The 20,627-nt window shown below is 40.2% G+C and overlaps 1 protein-coding gene and 1 long non-coding RNA gene across 2 annotated transcripts in view; one reads left to right on the forward strand and one right to left on the reverse strand.

The window, feature by feature from the left end:
* TRIM59 (tripartite motif containing 59) overlaps positions 1–17,893 on the reverse strand; it is a 31,403-nt gene extending 13,510 nt beyond the window's left edge. Inside the window, exon 1 of the mRNA XM_075864025.1 lies at positions 17,813–17,893. Coding sequence (XP_075720140.1) covers positions 17,813–17,839 — 27 coding nt within the window. The 5' untranslated portion in view covers positions 17,840–17,893. The remainder of the gene's footprint in view (positions 1–17,812) is intronic.
* Positions 17,894–18,085: 192 nt separating this feature from the next.
* LOC142760848 (uncharacterized) overlaps positions 18,086–20,627 on the forward strand; it is a 57,230-nt gene continuing 54,688 nt past the window's right edge. The window contains exon 1 of the long non-coding RNA XR_012883424.1: positions 18,086–18,195. This is a non-coding gene — a long non-coding RNA (uncharacterized LOC142760848). The remainder of the gene's footprint in view (positions 18,196–20,627) is intronic.

Here is a 20,627-nt window from a genome sequence, read left to right on the forward strand (position 1 = left end):
GGTTGGTTTCTATTGCTTTGATACCTCTAGGGCTCTGAAAATGCGACATGGCACCCGAAAACCAATCCAGCAAAATCTGGACTCCAAAGAACACACAGCGCTCCTTTCCTTCTGAGCCCTCCCATGGGCCCAAACGGCAGTTTATCACCACAAATGGGGTATTGCCGTACTCAGGAGAAATTGGGCAACAAAATTGAGTATTTTGTTCCCTGTGAAAATAAGAAATTTTGATAAAAAATTACATCTTATTGGAAAAAATTTCATTTTTTTAATGTCACAGCCCAATTGAAATAGGTGCTGTGAAAAAACTGTGTGGTCAAAATGCTAACAACAACCATAAATGAATTCCTTGAGGGGTGTAGTTTCCAAAATGGGGTCACTTTTGTTGGGTTTCCATTGCTTTGATACCTCTGAGGCTCTGCAAATGCGACATGGCACCCGAAAACCAATCCAGCAAAATCTGGACTCCAACAAACACATAGCGGTCCTTTCCTTCTGAGCCCTCCCATGGGCCCAAACGGCAGTTTATCACCACAAATGGGGTATTGCCACACTAAGGACAAATTGGGCAACAAAATGGGGTATTTTTTTCCCTGTGAAAATAAGAAATTTTGATCACAAATGACATTTTATTGGAAAAAATGACATTTTTTTCATTTCACAGCCCAATTCAAATACGTGCTGTGAAAAAACTGTGCGGTCAAAATGGTAACAACAACCATAAATGAATTCCTTGAGGGGTGTAGTTTCCAAAATGGGGTCACTATTGGGGGATTCCTACTGTTTTGGCACCTCAACACCTCTTCAAACCTGGCATGCTGCCTAAAATATATTCTAATAAAAAAGAGGACTTAAACTGCACTAGGTGCTTCTTTGCTTCTAGGGCTTGTGTTTTAGTCCACGAGCGCAGTAGGGCCACATGTGGGACATTTCTAAAAACTGCAGAATCTGGACAATACATATTTAGTAGTGTTTCTCTGGTAAAACCTTCTGTGTTACAGAAAAAAAATGAATAAAATTGAAATTCAGCAAGAAAAATGAAATTTGCAAATTTCACCTCCACTTTGCTTTAATTCCTGTGAAATGCCTGAAGGGTTAAAAAACTTTCTAAATGCTGTTTTGAATACTTTGAGGGGTCTAGTTTTTAAAATGGGGTGTTTTATCAGGGTTTCTAATACATAGGCCCCACAAAGCCACTTCAGAACTCAAGAGGTACCTTAAAAAAAAGGCTTTTGAAATTTTCTTAAAAATATGAGAAATTGCTGTTTATGTTCTAAGCCTTGTAACGTCCAAGAAAAATAAGATAATGTTCAAAAAACGATGCCAATCTAAAGTAGACATATGGGAAATGTGAACTAGTAACTATTTTGGGTGGTATAACCGTCTGTTTTACAAGCAGATGCATTTCAATTCTGAAAAATGTAATTTTTTCAAAATTTTCTCTAAATTTTGCAATTTTTCACCAATAAACACTGAATATATCGACCAAATTTTACCACGAACATGAAGCCCAATGTGTCACGAGAAAACAATCTCAGAATCGCTTGGGTAGGTTTAAGCATTCCGACGTTATTACCACATAAAGTGAAATATGTCAGATTTGAAAAATGGGCTCTGAGCCTTAAGGCCAAAACTAGGCTGCGTCCTTAAGGGGTTAATCTAGTGCATTTGGAATTGTCTGACTGGATTTCTTTTTACGCCTGCTATGAGTCATATATATGAGCCACTAATTTGCCTTTGATAAATAAGTCTAAAAGTACATTCATAGCTTAACCACAGCCACATTTCTCACATTTTCGTTTTTTAAATGAGAAGATAAATGTCGCAATTTTGGTGCAATTTTAGATGCGTTTTATTTTAACCTGTGCAATTTCCATCAAAAGCGGTTTATATTTTAGATATCTGATTTTTGCTATATTGGAAAGTAGTTTTTTAGACTACCAACATGCAGCTTTTGGTGCAGTTTGGCTCGTTTTTTTTTAGCCAAACACAGGAATGGACACAAAAGAAAGGCGATGCATAAAGGCCATTTTACACGGGCCAATGATCGAGCAAATGAGCATTATATGAACGCTCGTTCCCGATCATTGCCCTGTGTAAACAGGGCAACGATTAGCCGATGAACAAGTAAACGCTCGTCCATCGGCTGACCGTGTCGTTTATGCAGCAGAAAATATTATCCTTGTCGGCAACACATCACCCCGTGTAAACAGGAAGGTGTGCTGCCGACATGATGGTAATGCATGTGGATGAGCAATTGTAGTAACGATCACTCATCCCCATACATTACGAGATGTCTCGCTGATCGGCACTCGTTGTTACGGCCAAAATTGGCCAGTGTAAAAGGACCCTTAGTATTTTCTTTATACATTTTTTTCCTTTATGGATCCACTTCTGGCTATATTTAAAAAAACTGAGCCAAAAACTGCATCAAAACGGTGTGTGATCCAGGCCTAAAAAGCATATTTCAATGTTTGAAAAAAAATAAAAAGATAATAATAATAATAATAAATTAAAATACTCAAATTTCTTAGTATCCTTACCTTTAAAAATCATCACCGTTCCCTCCCAGACGCTATTTGGTTCTGCGGCTGTACCGGTTTACACTATAGCATACTGACGGCCAACCCCAGCCTGCTGCAGTGAAGTTTTGAGCATAGTGAAAACGTCATCTGTGTAAATAGAGATGCGATGGGGAACCTAAACAGCCATGGCGAGGGAACGATGAAGAATTCTAAAGATAAAGAATATTATTAATATTATTTTAACATCTTAGTCAATTTATTTTTTATCCCCAGAAAAGCATTCGATTTCTGCAGCGCATAACACATCAGGTCTAATGTAATAAAGGAAGGATGGAGAGGGGTTGTCTTTCAGACACATTGACAAGTCTGCCCTTGGGGGAAAACATTTATTGACTGAAAAGATTTTTCCTATCCAATTCTATTGTTTTTGCTGACCACCACAGGTGACGGGCAGCTGCTCACTCCACCCTCCATAGGGATTAATATGCACAATCAGCCAGTCAAATAATCATGTTATAAGGGAAGGGGGGGGTGGGGGATTAAGGGTGTTAACTGCTGGCCAAAATGAATTTTCAGATGGGCGGCCAGCTTTAAAATTTTTTTTAATTGTATTGGTCTCAGACATGATTTAAACTCATACTACTCGGAAAGCAGAAGGACCAAATGTAACACCATGTTCCTTAACCCCTACCCGCACCAGGACGTAACTGTCCGTCGTTGCGGGAAGTTACTTCCCGCACGAGGACGTACAGTTACTGAGTTAATCCCGGTGCACACTGTCGGCGACAGTGTGCACCGGGAACCAGGAGGTCAGCTGTCGCCGACAGCTGACACTCCCCTCTTGCCGGCCAGCGGTCCTTTGCCGCTGATTTCGGCGCATTAACCCCTTAAATTCGGCGATCGGGTGCAATCGCCGAATTTTAGGGGTTTCTAACATATCGGCAGACCCCCGTCCGAAATCGCGGGGTCTGCCGATAGTTAGTATGGCAAACGGAAGCCAAACAATGGCTTCCGGGTCTGCCATGGACAGAAGCCCATCAGGACCAACCTTCGGCTGGTCCTGATAGGCTTCCTGTCAGAGTGACAGAAAGTCACTGTGCCGTTCCCGATGCACACTGTCGGCGACAGTGTGCGTCGGGAACTTGGAGATCAGCTGTCCCCGACAGCTGACACTCTCCAGTGTTGCCGATCAGCGGCTCATCGCCGCTGATTTCGGCAATTAACCCGTTACATGCGGGGCTCGATTGCGATCTCCGCATGTAGCGGGTTTGTAGCGCATCAGCAGCCCCCATGCAATCGTGGGGGCTTCTGATGCTTGTGATGGCACCCGGGGGCCAGACAACGGCCCCTAGGTCTGCCATGTATGTCAGCCTATGAGGATCAGCATCTGCTGATCCTCGTAGACCAACTGTCAGAGTGACTGTGACGTCACACTGACAGTTGGAATACGTTACACTACCTAGGTAGTGTAATGTATTCTAGCAGTGATCAGAGCTGCAGGTCAAAAAAAGAAAGTGTAAAAAGTAAAAAAAAGTTAATAAACAAAAATATAAAGTGTAAAAAGTAAAAAAAAGTTAATAAAAATGTTTTATAAAAGTGTAAAAATAAAAGGTTTTGTTTTCCTATAATAAGTCATTTATTATAGGGAAAAGATGAAAACATTAAAAAAAAAGTACACATATTTGGTATCGCCGCGTTCGTAACGACCCAATCTATGAAACTATAATGTTAATTTTTCCGCACGGTGAACGCCGCAAACAAAATAAACGGAAAACTGTCAGCATCGCTATTTTTTGGTCACCACCCCTCCCAAGATATAGAATAAAAAGTGATCAAAAAGTCGCATTTACCCCAAAATGGTACGTATAAAAACTACAACCCGTCCCGCAAAAAACAAGACCTCCCACAGCTTTTTTGACGAAAAAATAAAAAAGTTACGGCTCAGAATAGCGTGTCCCAGAAAATAAATTATTTTATAGAAACTTAATTTTATTGTGCAAACGCTGCAAAACGTAAAAAAAACTATACACATATGGTATCGGCGTAATCGTACCGACCGGCAGAATAAATTAAAACGTAATTTATTGCGCACGGTGAACGCTGTAATAAATAAAGAATTTAAAGCGCCAAAATCGCTGTTTTTTGGTCACCCTAGCTCTAAAAAAGATCCTGAGGGGCCAAAATGCTCACTATACCACTAGAAAAATTCCTTGAGGGGTGTAGATTCCAAAATGGGGTCACTTTTGGCGGGTTTCCACTGTTTTGGTCCCTCCGGGGCGTTGCAAACCCAACATGGCACTGAAAACCAATCCAGCAAAATCTGCACTCCAAAATCCAAAAGGCGCTCCCTTCCTTCTGAGCCCTGCTGTGGGTCCAAACATCAGTTTACGACCACATATGGGGTATTGCCGTAATCGGGAGAAATTGCTTTACAAATTTTGGGGTGCTTTTTCTCCTTTATTCCTTGTAAAAATGAAAAAATTCTATGTTTCCACAGAAAAATAGGTGATTTTCATCTTCACAGACTAATTCCACTAAATTCTGCAAAAAAACTGTGGGGTCAATATGCTATCTATACCCCTAGAAAAATGCCTTGAGGGGTGTAGTTTCCAAAATGGGGTCACTTTGGAGGGGTTTCGGCTGTTTAGGTACCACAAGACCGCCTCAAACCTGACATGGTGCCTAAAATATATTCCTAAAAAAAGGAGGCCCCGAAATCGACTAGCTGCTCCTTTGCTTCTGAGGCCGGTGTTTCAGTCCATTAGGACACTAGGGCCACATGTTGGATATTTCTAAAATCTGCAGAATCTGGGCAATAAATATTGAGTTGCGTTTCCCTGGTAAAACCTTCTGTGTTACAGATTTTTTTTTATTACAAATGAATTTCGGCAAAAAAAATTAAATTTGTAAATTTCACCTCTACTTTGCCTTAATTCCTGTGAAACGCCTAAAGGGTTAAAATATTTTCTGAATGTGGTTTTGAATACCTTGAGGGGTGCAGTTTTCAAAATGGGGTGATTTATGGGGACTTTCTAATATATAAGGCCCTCAAAGCCACTTCAGAACTGAACTGGTCCCTGAAAAAATAGCCTTTTGAAATGTTATTGAAAATATGAGAAATTGCTGCTAAAGTTCTAAGCCTTGTAAAGTCCTAGAAAAATAAAAGTACGTGAAAAAAAATGATGCAAACATAAAGTAGACATATAGGGGATGTTAACTAGTAACTATTTTGTGTGGTATTACTATCTGTTTCACAAGCAAATACATTTAAATTTAAAAAAATGCTAATTTTTGCAAATTTTTGCTAAAATTTGAAGTTTTTCACAAATAATTATTGAATTTATCGACCAAATTTTTTCACTAACATAAAGTACAATATGTCACGAGAAAACAATCTCAGAATCGCTTGGATAGGTAAAAGCATTCCGGAGTTATTACCACATAAAGTGACACATGTCAGATTTGAAAAAATAGGCTGTGTCCACAAGGCCAAAACAGGCTGTGTCCTAAAGGGGTTAATTTCTCCTTTTCTTATTTTTGCGCAATCCTCCTCCTTCCGTTCCCATTACCTGATCAATATCTAATAAAATGTTTATTGAGAAGAACTGTTATTTTACAATATAATTTGTGTGATACTTTATAGCAGATTTAATTTAAAATCAACAAGAGAGTCACTGTGCAGGGTGAAAAATGACTGGGCCTGCAAGGGTTGAAACACTAGATGTGTTCCTGTCTGGCCGTTTTCTAGTCTTTGATGATGCATCCAGAGTCAGCAGAAACCATGTAGCAATCTCACTGGATCTATGTTACCAGTTCATTGTATTTTTAAGTATATTATCATTAAAATGAAGGCTTTTCTTTCACTGACTGCACCATCTATGAAACCCCTTAGTGGGCGCCAATTTACCTTTACACGGCGGTCACTAAGGGGCTTTATCTTAAAGGCATAAGCCTTTTTATGGCACATCGGAATAAGTCACGAACGGGTGTCCTGCGCCAGGAGGAGCATGTGGTTGGCTAATGACAGACGGGCTCCTGCTCTAAAGGCCCTATTACACAGACCAATAATTGGCAGGTGCAACGAGAGCCTATCAACGATAGATTGTTGATCGTCGCTCGTTTGCTCCTGTCAGAAGGAGCTACGGATGGGGATGAGCAGTCATTACTCCGATCACTCGTCCCCATACATTATCATGTTGGCAGCGCGTCACCGTTTACACAGGGAGATGTGCTGCAGACAACGATAATATTTGACTTTTTTAAAACAATACGATCTTCAGATGATGGAGCGTTTGGGCAATTATCAGCAACGGGCGTTATAGGAGCGCTCGTCTGCCCGATACTCGTCCAGTGTAAAACCCCCTTTACAGTCTGGATCAGAGCTATTTTCTATCCCTCCCTGTTTACCCCTTAGATGCCTGGTCAATAGCCACTGCGGCATCAAAGTAGTTTACGAGAGGGAGGGGCGAATATGATCCCGGGCTTCGAAAGGGTTCTCATAGCAGCTGGGAGCGTAAAAAGGCCCCCCAGGCCTGCCATACCGGAGGCATGGCCTAATAGACTGCCGCCAGTTTTACACTGACAGACAGTAATGCTTTGATATACGAGGTGTACTAAATAATTATATCAGCGATCATAGCATCACATAGAAATATCCCCTAGTGGGATTAAAAAAAAAACAATATTAGGCCCTGTTCACGCAGCGTTTTTTTGCAGGCTAAAAACTCTGCCAGGAAAAATCAGCTCCGTTTCTTTTTAAGTGGTTTTGCACCACAGGGTTTTTTTTTGCCGCGTTTCTCAATGCATTTTTTAATCTCTTTCTTCAACAGGCAAAAGAAAAAACGCTGTGGCCGTTCGCGGCGTATTCTTCTGTCCCCCATTCATTTCAATAAGGTTTTTGAGGCGGAAAACGCCTCAAGATAGGGCATGTCGCTTTTTCCACTCGCGGGAAAAAAATGCCTCCACCTCCCATTGAAATCAATGGGAGGCAATTTCCTTTTTTGCCGCCATTTCTGCTGCAAACACCGCGTCAAAAAACTCAGTGTGCAACCTGCTCACTGAAAGCCGAACCGATTGGTTCGGCTACAGAGAATATGATCACAGTTATTAACTGCTTAATGATGGCCAACAGTAAATTCACGTCAGTGCTTGCTGGGCTCTGTGCAGCGCCGACGTGAATTCACAGTGGGTGTTAAAAGTGAGATCCAGGTGTCTCAGAGTAGTGCTGTCATCTGGATCACGCTGTTAACCCCTACCTCTGGTCCCGGAGACATGATTGGGACCTGACTGGTTCAGGTCCCGATCATTTGATCGCAGGGAATGTTTGTTGTAGCAACAAACCGGAAAGTTTGTTGCTACAAACAACTTTCCCGATGACCGATTGCGGCTGCTGTCGTCGGTTGCATGGCAAAACCAGAGGCCATACGTCTGCCATTCACGGAAGCCTATGAGGACCAGCTGGTCCTCATAGGCTTCCTGTCAGTGTGACTCTCAGCTTCACACTGACCGTTTATAACACGTTATACTACCTAGGTAGTGTAATGTATTATAGCAGCCATCAGTGCTGCAGGTCTTCAAGTAAAAAGAAAAAAGTAATAAAAATGTTTTATAAAAGGGTAAAAACAAGTTATAAGTTACAAAAACAAAAAATGCTTTTTTTCCTATGTCTTTTATCAAAAAAATTAAACGTTTAAAAAGTACACATATTTGGTATCCCCGCGTTCGTAACGACCAGAACTATAATCCTATAATATTATTTTTCCCGCATAGTGAACACCGCAAAAAAGAATTAAAAAACAATACTAGCATCACTATTTTTTTGGTCATCACCCGTCCCAAAATATAGAATAAAGAGTGATGAAAAAATTTGCATGTACCCCAAAATAATACCAATAAAAACTACATACCGTCCCGCAAAAAACAAGCCCTTACACAGCTTTTTTGACTGAAAAATAAAAAAAATTATGGCTCTCAGAATACGGTGACACAAAAAATAAATAATTTTATAGAAAAAGTGATTTTATTGCGCAAACGCCACAAAACATAAAAAAAACGATATACATATGGTATCGCTGTAATCGTACCGACCTGCAGAATAAAAGTACAATGTCATTTATAGCGCAGTGATTATTGTAAAAAAAAAAAAGGCAAAAAACATTGTCAAAATGTATGTTTTTTTTTGTCACTTTGCTTGCCAAAAAAAAAAATCAAATAAATAGTGATCAAAAAAATAAAAAGCACATGTACCCTAAAATGGTGCCAATGAAAACTACAGATCGTAACGTAACAAATAAGCCCTTGCATGGCTCCAGTGGAGAAAAAAATTAAAAAAAGTTCTGGCGCTCAGAATATAGCGACAGAAATTGTGCAGAGTTTCCAAAAGTGGATAAGATTGGGCACCATTTATCAGTGTGACACCGGCCACACATCTAGGATTTATTTACCCCATTATTATACCCTCTTATTATGCCCTGATTTACTCTGCCCAGCTTACATATGCCCCCCCCCCACACATTATAAACTGAAATACCAGCAAAACCCCAAACAGAACTATTACCAAGCAAAATCTGCGCTCCAAAAGCCAAGTGGCGCTCCTTCCCTTCTGAGCTCTGCCGTGGGTCCAAACAGCAGTTTAGTACCACATATGGGGTATTTCCGTAATCGGGAGAAATAGCTTTACAAGTTTTTGGGTGCTTTTTATTCTTTATGCCTTGTAAAAATTATATTTTTTTTATATTTGATCAGAAAAAAAGTAGATTTTCATTTTCACAGACATATTCCAATAAATATAGCAAAAGACCTGTTGGGTCAAGATGCTAACTATACCCCTAGATAAATTCCTTGAGGTGTGCAGTTTCCAAAACCACTTTTGGGGAGATTCCACTGTTTTGGCACCACAAGACCTCTTCAAACCGGACATGGTGCCTAAAATATATTCTAAAAAAAAGGAGACCCCTAAATCCACTAGGTGCTCCTTTGCTTCTGAGGCCGATGCTTCAGCCCATTATCACACTAGAGCCACATGTGGGATATTTCTAAAAACTGCAGAATCTGGGCAATAAATATTGTGTTGCATTTCTCTGGTAAAACCTTCTGTGTTAGTGTATGTTCACACGGCACCATCCGTTACGGTTGAAATTACAGAGCCGTTTTCAGGAGAAAACAGCTCCGGCATTTCAGACGTAATGGCAAGTGCAGGAGCTTTACGCTACGTGCATTACGGACGTAATTGGAGCTGTTTTTCCATGGAGTCAATGGAAGACGGCTCAAATTACGTCTCAAGAAGTGACAGGCACTTCTTTGACGCGGGCGTCTTTTTTATGACCGTCGGCACAGAACATCGTAAAGCCCATTCAAATGAATGAGCAGATGTTTGCCGACGCTTTGGTGCCGTATTTTCGGACGTAATTCTAGGTACCCAGCCTTACAGAAATTTTTTTATTACAAATGAATTTCGGCAAAAACATGAAATTTGTAAATTTCACCTCTACTTTGCTTTAATTCCTGTGAAACGCCTAAAGGGTTAATAAACTTTCTGAATGCTGTTTTGAATACTTTGAGGGGTGCAGTTTTTAAAATGGGGTGATTTATGGGGACTATCTAGTACATAAGGCCCTCAAAGCCGCTTCAGAACTGAACTGGTCCTTGACGAAATAACCTTTTGAAATTTTCTTGAAAATGTGAGAAATTGCTGCTAAAGTTCTAAGCCTTGTAACGTCCTATAAAAATAAAATAATGTCCAAAAAACTAAGCAAATATAAAGTAGACATATGGGGGATGTTAATTAGCAACTATCTATTTTACAAGTAGATTACATTTAAAATTAGAAAAATTTATAATTTTTGCACATTTTCTTTAAGTTTTGGTGTTTTTCACAAATAAGGTATGAATTCAGTGACCACATTTTCCCACTAACATAAAGTACAATATGTCACGAGAAAACAATCACTGAATCACTTGGATAGGCAAAAGCATTACAGAGTTATTACCACAAAAAATTACAGGTCAGATTTGAAAAAATGGGGCTGGTCATTGAGACATTACATAGTTAGTAGTTACATAGTTAGTACGGCTGAAAAAAGACACATGTCCATCAAGTTCAACCAAGGGAAGGGAAAAGGGAAGGAAAAATTTCTACACATAGGAGCTAATATTTTTTTGTTCTAGGAAATTATCTAACCCTTTTTTAAAGCCATCTACTGTCCCTGCTGTGACCAGCTCCTGCGGTAGGCTATTCCATAAATTCACAGTTCTCACTGTAAAGAAGCCTTGTCGCCTCTGCAGCTTGAACCTTTTTTTCTCCAGACGGAGGGAGTGCCCCCTTGTTTTTTGAGGGGGTTTTACAAGGAACAGGATTTCACCATATTTTTTGTATGTGCCATTAATATATTTATACAAGTTAATCATGTCCCCCCTTAGTCGTCTTTTTTCAAGGCTAAATAGGTTTAATTCTTTCAATCTTTCCTCATAACTTAAATTCTCCATGCCCCTTATTAGCTTCGTTGCTCTTCTTTGTATTTTTTCCAACTCCAGGGCATCCTTTCTATGAACTGGAGCCCAGAACTGGACTGCATATTCTAGATGAGGCCTCACTAATGCTTTGTAAAGTGGCATTATTACATCCCTGTCCCGCGAGTCCATGCCTCTTTTAATACACGACAATATCCTGCTGGCCTTTGAAGCAGCTGATTGACACTGCATGCTGTTATTGAGTTTATGATTTACAAGTACACCCAGATCCTTCTCAACAAGTGAATCCGCCAGTGTAGCGCCCCCTAGGACATATGATGCATGCAGGTTGTTGGTACCAAGATGCATAACTTTACATTTATCTACATTAAACTTCATTTGCCAAGTGGACGCCCAAACACTTAGTTTGTTTAAATCTGCCTGTAATTCATGAACATCTTCCATAGTCTGAACTATATTACATAGCTTGGTGTCATCTGCAAAAATAGAAATAGTGCTATTAATCCCTTCCTCTATATCATTAATAAATAAGTTGAATAATAGTGGTCCCAGCACTGAACCCTGGGGTACACCACTTATAACCGGGGACCATTCAGAGAAGGAATCATTGACCACAACCCTCTGGATACGGTCCTTGAGCCAATTCTCAATCCAATTACAAACTATATTTTCTAAACCTATAGTCCTTAATTTACCCATTAGGCGTCTATGGGGGACAGTGTCAAATGCCTTTGCAAAGTCCAAAAACACTAAATCCACAGCGGCCCCTCTGTCTAGACTTCTGCTCACCTCTTCATAAAAACAGATTAGGTTAGTTTGACAACTTCTGTCCTTAGTAAAACCGTGCTGGCTGTCACTTATAATGCTATTTATTGTCACATAATCCTGTATATAGTCCCTCAATAGCCCCTCAAACATTTTCCCCACGATGGATGTTAAGCTTACTGGTCTATAATTACCCGGGGAAGACCTAGAGCCCTTTTTGAAAATAGGCACCACATTTGCCCTGCGCCAGTCCCTTGGCACTATACCAGTCACTAGAGATTCTCTGAATATTATGAAAAGGGGGACAGAAATAACTGAACTAAGCTCTTTAAGAATTCTAGGGTGTAACCCATCTGGTCCCGGAGCCTTGTGCACATTTATTTTATTTAATTTAGCTTGGACCATCTCTACATTCATCCAATTCAGTATATCAACTGATATATTAACAGCACTGGCACCGGCTACATCAGCTGCTCTTTCTTCTGTTGTATATACAGAGCTAAAGAACCCATTTAGTAACTCTGCCTTCTCTTGATCCCCTGTGATCAACTCCCCATTACCACTATCTAGGGGTCCTACATGTTCAGACCTTGGCTTTTTTGCATTTATATGCTTGAAGAATTTTTTAGGATTTGTTTTACTATCCTTGGCCACCTGCCTTTCATTTTGTATTTTTGCTAATTTTATTACATTTTTACAGATTTTATTAAGCTCTTTATATTTTACAAAGGCTACAGCTGTACCCTCAGATTTGTATTTTTTAAATGCCCTTTTTTTGTCATGTATTGCCCCTTTCACAGAAGGTGTAAGCCATGTGGGATTTAATTTGAGTCGTTTATACTTATTACCTGTAGGAATAAATTTTGCACTATAATAACTCAAAGTAGATTTGAAAATCTCCCATTTATCATTTGTTCCATTATTTGACATTAGTTCTTCCCAGTCCATATCCTGAATTGCAGCCCTCATCCTGGGGAAATTGGCTTTCTTAAAATTAAATGTTTTTGCCCTCCCAGCCTGCGTTTGTTTTTTACAGTATAGGTAAAATGTAACTATATTATGATCACTGTTACCGAGGTTTTCACGAACATTGACATTCCCAACAAGATCTGCATTATTAGAAATGACCAGATCCAACAGAGCTTCACCTCTAGTCGGGTCTTCCACAAACTGGCCCATAAAATTTTCCTGCAATAGGTTGAGGAAATGTCTCCCCTTTGCAGTTGAAGCCGAACCATGACACCAATTAATATCCCGGAAATTAAAATCTCCCATTATCACTACAGTACCCGCCTGTGCAGCCCGCTCCATCTGTTTATATATCTGACCTTCCATCTCCTCAGTTATATTGGGGGGTCTATAGATTACACCAAAAGTAATTTTTTCAGTGTTTACCTCCCTTTCTAGTTCCACCCACAAGGTTTCAACCTCCTCACAGTCTTGACCCACTATTGTCTCTTTCACACTCGCCTTCATATCACTTCTCACATACAGACATACACCACCACCTTTCCTATTTGTCCTGTCTTTACGAAAAAGTGTAAAACCCTGTAGATTTACAGCCCAGCTTGGTCCTGAAAGGGTTAATCAGTAATTTCCATGTACCCCAAAATGGCATCAATGAAAACTATATCTCGTTTAAAACAAAAACCAGTCCACAAATGGCTACGATGGAAAAATAAAAAAAGTTATTGCTCTTGGAATGCAGCGATGCAAAAACGTTATTTAAAAAAAATAATCAGCTACCTGTACATATTTGGTATCACCGTAATCTTATCGACCCATAGAATAAAGGTAACGTGTTATTTACGCTGCATGATGACAGGCAAAAATGTAAAATGCAAAAACGTATCATGGAATTGCTGCTTTTTTTTTTTTTTTTTACATTTCCCCCCCAAAAATTTATAAACAAATTAACTGTATGCACTCTAAAATGGTAGCATTAGGAAATACGACTTATCCCAGGGGGGGGGGGGGGGGGACAGCCCTCATACAGCTTTGTTGATGGGGAAAAAAAATTATGGCTCTTTGAATGCAATTATGAAAAAAAATAAAAAAATTGCTTGGTCATTAAGGGCCAAAATAGGCCGGTCATTAAAAGGTTAATGAAAGTGAGGTTTATTTAGTATTCAACAAAATGCCAGTCTTCAATATAACTGATCCCTTTTGATACGACGCAGTCGCTTTTTGTGTGTGCAGTAACTGCACAATATCTTCTTGATAACATCTACGGTAGATTGATAAATATGCCGCAAAAGACCAATTAAATTTACCAATAAAAAGAGCAATACATGAATATATATGACACATATGTCACTTTTATTAAGGTATGTGACTTATTGAGACGTGAATCCATGATTGAAAATATTTGGGAAAAGTTCCTACATTCATTGGATAGTAAACAGCATTCCGTGATTAGTAAAATAGGGTCTGAAAAGATTTCTTTTTTTGGCTGCTCAATGGTAACGGATTCCATTTTTACTATGCAATCCTGTATATTTCTAGGCATGAATGAAACAAATGGTTAAATCTAACAATACGACACATTCTCATTTACTCTATAGATTAGGCACAAAAATCCTAATGCAATGCATAGAAACCAAGCACAGAGAACAAATCCGTCCAATGAAGGAGAACACAAAAGTAGGATTTGGTCATATTTGTACAGATTGTACCGTGTGCATTTATCAGTGTTCACCTTTCTAAAACTGGAAGTACATCTCCTGGTACAACAAGGGTGGTAAAAAAAAAAAAAAGGCGCGGCCCCAGAGATTTGCCAGGTTACAACGGGGTGAGGCGATGGATTCTCATCATTAATAAAAGAGCCTTATACATAATAATGCCGCAAGCAAGACCAAGCATTTTCATGCACATAAAATGTATCAAATATAATTTTTTCACTTTTTTTAAAAATATTTCATAAAATAATTTACATAGTACAAATAGAATAAAAATATAGCTAACTACAAAATACGAATGTGTAATATTGTGTAAGGAAAACATACCTTATGCAAATACTGTATAAGAGATAGATAGATAGATAGATAGATAGATAGATAGATAGATAGATAGATAGATAGATAGATAGATAGATAGATAGATAGATAGATAGATAGATAGATAGATAGATAGATATGAGAGCGATAGATAGATAGATAGATAGATAGATAGATAGATAGATAGATAGATAGATAGATAGATAGATAGATAGATAGATAGATAGATAGATAGATAGATAGATAGATAGATAGATAGATAGATATGAGAGCGATAGATAGATAGATAGATAGATAGATAGATAGATAGATAGATAGATAGAAGCCCCAGGGAACCGACCAATGTCCCAAATATATAGTAGTTGAAAATTAGAGTGCTGCCTAATTTTTGACTTCTAGATAGATACGCTGCAAACAAGACAATGCATTGCCACAATTTTTTGTTTTTTTAACACCCTCTTCATCCTTTTCTCCATATTTGTTTTATTAAGCACAACATTCTCTAGAGGTTTCGTTTTTTCATATTATTTTTTTTTTAGATGCTAACAAAAGCCCAATTCTCATTTATTTCACTATATTAACGCTCATATTTTAGCCATATGTAAATGTTTTTTTTAATTGTATTACTTATATTTTTAAATGAGTAAAAATAATATTTAAGTCCTTTGCACAGAACATTCACTTTCTTCTAAATGCTATACATGTTGGAGCACACGGATTTATAGAGAAAAAAAAAAAGTTGGCAAATGAAATTTCTTTAAGACTCATTTTTCTCTTCTGAAGAATTAAAATGTGAGCTTTCCTGTATGTGCACAAATCTATTGGGCTCAAATAAGTCAAATATCCATAAGGAAACATTCACACTATTTTTGAAGAAAGACATATGATTGAGATAGATAGATAGATAGATAGATAGATAGATAGATAGATAGATAGATAGATAGATAGATAGATAGATAGATAGATAGATAGATAGATAGATAGATAGATAGATAGATAGATAGATAGTCACACACATATACAAACTATTTTTATTTATCATTTATTTTTATATATTCACACAAAGGATTTTTAGAGGTAACGGTTTACTTTTTTTTTTCCTTGCTTTAAAGGAACAGTGTCATCACAAATATTTTATTTATATGTTAAAGATGTTAGTGCCTTAATATAAACGTTTATTTTCATTTGTGTGTTTGTGTTTTACTGTTTCTTTTTTTCACACTTTTTTTTCCCTATGGGGGCTGCCATTTTTTGTTCCATTTCTGTGTGTGTCGATTAACGACACACACAGACATGGAATACGGCAGCCACAGTCCCATAGGGACTGCGAACGGCTCCCGTCCCATTGACTGCCGTGTACGGCGTCTGTGTGGGAACTGCGCATGCGCCGCTCCCACACAGTCCTATTCGAAATTGGCGCCGTCCGGCGCCATTTTCCTGTGGACCGGAAGTCGCGGCCGGACAGTAATATTACTACTTCCGGTCGCGGCTTCCAAGTGCACATGGAACAGCGGCAGCAAAGGGAGCGGACGGGCCGCGGCGGCAGGAGCAGGTAAGCGATTTCAATGTATGTTAGTGTTTGTGTGTGTTTACTACTGCATGTAAACCTACTACACTGTGGGTTACCTCAAAAAATGGCGACACACAGTGTAGGAGGTTAAACCTTTCAAACCCCTCGTTTATCCCGGCACTAGCCAGGATAAAGGAGGGGGGGGATGCTGAGCGCTCACTAGAGCGATAGCTTTTAACCCAATGTTGCAATGCTGCAATTTTGGGAACTAGCTCCAAACAGCTCCATCTAGTGACCAAAAATGGGTAGTATTATAAATTTGAAAAAATTTATAATATTTCCTGACTCGCGAAAAAAATAAAAAAAATTTGAACAATGTTTTATCACCCACACACTAAATGTTTAAATTTTAAAAAAAAAACATGTTTTTGGGGCGACACCATGCCTTTAATGTAATAATTGATACATTTTGTTTATTTTAGTTGGAAAGGTTTTTATTGAAATAAAAAGTAACACCTGGTCGTAGCGCCACAATTCCCCACGCAGGCGGTATCCGTATTTTCTTTTTCGGAAAAAATGAATATTGTAAGAAGTTGCGGGCAAGGTCCTCTCTCCTATTGTGCCAGTCTGTCATTTATTAAGCTCATGTTTATTGTACTTATTTTTATGGTCTCATGTAATGTACTTTAACATACACATTATATATATATATATATATATATATATATATACACACATACAATGGAATTTAGGGCACTTTAAAAAAAAAAAAAATAATATTATTTTACACAATGGTTTCGGACACTTGACCAGTAACTTGCAAGCAGGTGTACAGATGCAGTATAAGGAGAACGAGGTTTAACTATAATATGCCAATGTGTATAGATCTATACGGGTGGGGTCAGGTGGCAGGCGCAATGTTAGTGTACAGGAGATGGGGCTTAAAGATTAATACGTTATCCTGATATGCAATGATATTGTGAATTAGTTTGAGCGTTTCTAACACTTTATTTTAATATTTTATTAAATTTAATTAAAGAAATTTAAATAAAATATCTAATACTGAATATGAACGCTGCTGCCAGCAGGGGGTGCAGAGCTTGTATGTAGTAGGAGCTGTACGGGACAGCTCTGTGCACTACTAAGATAATGCTGCAATGTTAGGGACAATAATAACAAGGATGATGGGGATAGTAGTTATCAGTATAAATAACAATAATTATGAAATAAAAAGATAGAAAATCAGGAATTTATCTGTATTGATGCGTGCTGTAGTGTATACGGCAGATGAGTGATCTGCAGCCTGTGGTTCTTCGGCATGCTGGGGGCAGTAGTTCCACAACAGCTGGAGCCACTGGTTGCACAGCCCAGCAGTAGGCAGTCTGACTACGATGTTTAGCGTTTCCAATCCGGCATTGTACACAGTGCACATGGAATCTATGGATGAAAGTTTCTCTTTGCAGATGTGACTCCTGAGTACAGAATACATAGCCTGGTAAATAAAGGGCATACTGTCATGTCTACGGAATAGAATAGGAAGCTCTTACCTTAGTGCCGCACCAACTTTCTTCCATGAGATCGCGCCGTGTACACTGCGCGCAGCCGGGGTGACTGAACCGGGCGGCTTGTAAATTCAGTGTAGAGTGGCAGCACCGCGCATGCGCATTCTATTCAAACTCCTGAAGCGGCGAATAGTAAATGCTCTTTTCGAAAGTAATCATCCCGGCACCGCCAGTCACAGCAGGACGGCCCATAGTAACGTGGGCATTATTTGAAAGCTGCTGGAGACACGGTCCAGGCATATAAAACTAAACAGCCACAATGTGGCCGCTTACCCGGGACATGTGACAAGCGACAAGCCATAAACACCTCATTAGTCTATATGTGGGAGAATGATTAGTCAGAAGTTTCCAGAAGCAGGAAGTCCTGGGTAACCGCAGAGATACCTCATTCCTCCGTCTGGACTGCTCACTGTCCTTCAGTTATTAGGGGAAGGCTTACATAGCAATTCCCATATCTACTCTAGGGCTTGATGCATGCTGTGTGGCAGTGCATGGAGTGTATTACATATTATAGACACATAAGGGGACATTTATCAAAACTGGTGCAAAGGAAAAGTGTAGGTGTTGTCCATAGCAACCAATCAGATTGCTTCATACATGTTCAAAAGGGCCTCTGGAAAATGAGATCTGGAATCTGATTGGTTGCTATGGACAACTGCTCTACTTTTCCTTTGCTCTAGTTGTGATACTTCTCTCCCATAGGCACTACTTGTGCTGCCCTATTGTGTCCCAGTGAGGCACAGATTTCTGATTCTCTATATGATAGACACGATCCCAAATACAGCCGTCTGAGCGGGGCGTGCATGTGTATGGAGGAATTGCTGTAAGTACAAAAAAGTGTTCGGCGGACAGCTGTCTATAATGTATGGCCAGCTTTAGGCTGGGTTCACACGAGAATGTTACGTCCATAATGGACGGAACATATTTCGGCCGCAAGTCCCGGACCGCACACACTGCAGGGAGCCGGGCTCCTAGCATCATAGTTATGTACGACGCCAGGAGTCCCTGCCTTGCTGCCGGACAACTGTCCCGTACTGTAAACATGTTTTCAGTACGGGACAGTGGTTCCGCGGAGAGGCAGGGACTCCTAGCGTCATTGACAACTATGATGTTAGGAGCCCGGCTCCCTGCAGTGTGTTCGGTCCGGGACTTGCGGCCGAAATACGTTCCGTCCATTACGGACATAACATGCTCGTGTGAACCCAGCCTTAGTAGTGGTTGTGTTAGGTGTAAATGAGTTGATTATAGGATTTTTCTATGAGATAACAGACTACAGTGAGCTGTGTGGCCTCCAGTAAAAATATCACAACCTTGTTGTTACACTGTAATACTGAAAAAGTTTCTTTTTAGTTTTTTTTTTTATAAATCATCACACCATATCTGTTCCTGCGGGTCACAGTGCCCCTTCAGGCCATCCAATCTTTCTTTTGAAGTTTGTCTGGAACTTTAAAACATAGCTCCCAACCGTCACGGATCTGGCAGGACAGTCCCGCTTTTTCACCGCTTTTTCACCGCTGTCCCAAACGGTCTGAGCAAGGTCCCGCCCTGCCCCGGACCCTCCCTGTTGCCAGCCACGCCCCCCTGCAGCGATGCTGTCTGCGCAGCATTCTGCCTGGAGCGAGGGAGCAGAGTGTAGCAGACACACCGGAGCAAAGCACTGCAGAGGAAAGAAGCCACAGGACAGTGGTGACTGGTGAGTACACAGTTTAAACAATCTAGTGCCTGGGAACACTAGCGTATCTAAAATCATAAAACAAATGACATTATTTTATGATTTTAGAAACTCTTATGTCTCCAGGCACATTCTTTTTGCGCCTCCACTCCCCCCTCGCGACCCATCCTCCTGTCCATATATGGACAGTACCGTCAAGGGCTTCCCCGAGCACAGCACTTAAAGTAGCGCTGTGTCCGGGGAGTCTTCTGCCAGCGGAGGAGGGCTCTCCACTCTGAACTAGTTCTGAAACAGGGAGCCGATAGTTCCCTGCTTCAGAATTAGTGGCTACTCCTTGAGCGGAATCCCCGTTGCCGATGATCTGGCCGGGGATTCCGCTCCTAGAGGAAACCCCTGAGGTCACTGTCCATATATGAGCACTGACGTCAGTGGCTCCTCCTGGAGCGGAATCCCCGGCCAGAGTCGGTAACGGAGATTCACTCAAGGAGTAGCCACTGACGTTACTGTCCATATATGGACAGTGACATCAGGGCTTCCATCTTGGAGCGGAATCCCCGGCCTATACTCTGGGTGGGGATTCCGCTACTAGAGGGAGTCCCAATGAAGCTATCTACAGGGGGGTGGCACTATCAACATGGAAACTGTGGCACTATATAGGGGCACTATCTACATGGGCACTGTGGCACTATTGAGAGGGCATTGGCACTTTATATATGGGCACTGGCACTAGGGGTAGCTTTGGGGCTATTATACTGTATAAGGGCAGCTAGAGGGGGCATTATACTGTATGGGGCAGCTATGGGGCTTTATACTGTATGGGGCAGTTATGGGGCACTATACTGTATGGGGCAGCTATGGGGGCATTATGCTGTATGAGGAATGCTATGGGGGCATTATGCTGTATGGGGGAATTTGTTTGGGCATTATACTGCATGGGGGCCTCTGTATGGGCGTTATACTGCATGGGAGAATGTGTGGGCATTAAGCTGTATGGGGGCATTTGTGTTGGCCTTATACTGTATGGGGGCAGCAAGAGGGCAATATACTGTAGCACTACCTACATGGGCACTGTGTCACTATCTATAAGGGCACTGGCACTAGGGGCATCTTTGGGGGTATTATACTGTA

Source organism: Rhinoderma darwinii, chromosome 4, assembly GCF_050947455.1.
Source record: "Rhinoderma darwinii isolate aRhiDar2 chromosome 4, aRhiDar2.hap1, whole genome shotgun sequence".
Lineage (NCBI taxonomy): Eukaryota > Metazoa > Chordata > Amphibia > Anura > Rhinodermatidae > Rhinoderma > Rhinoderma darwinii.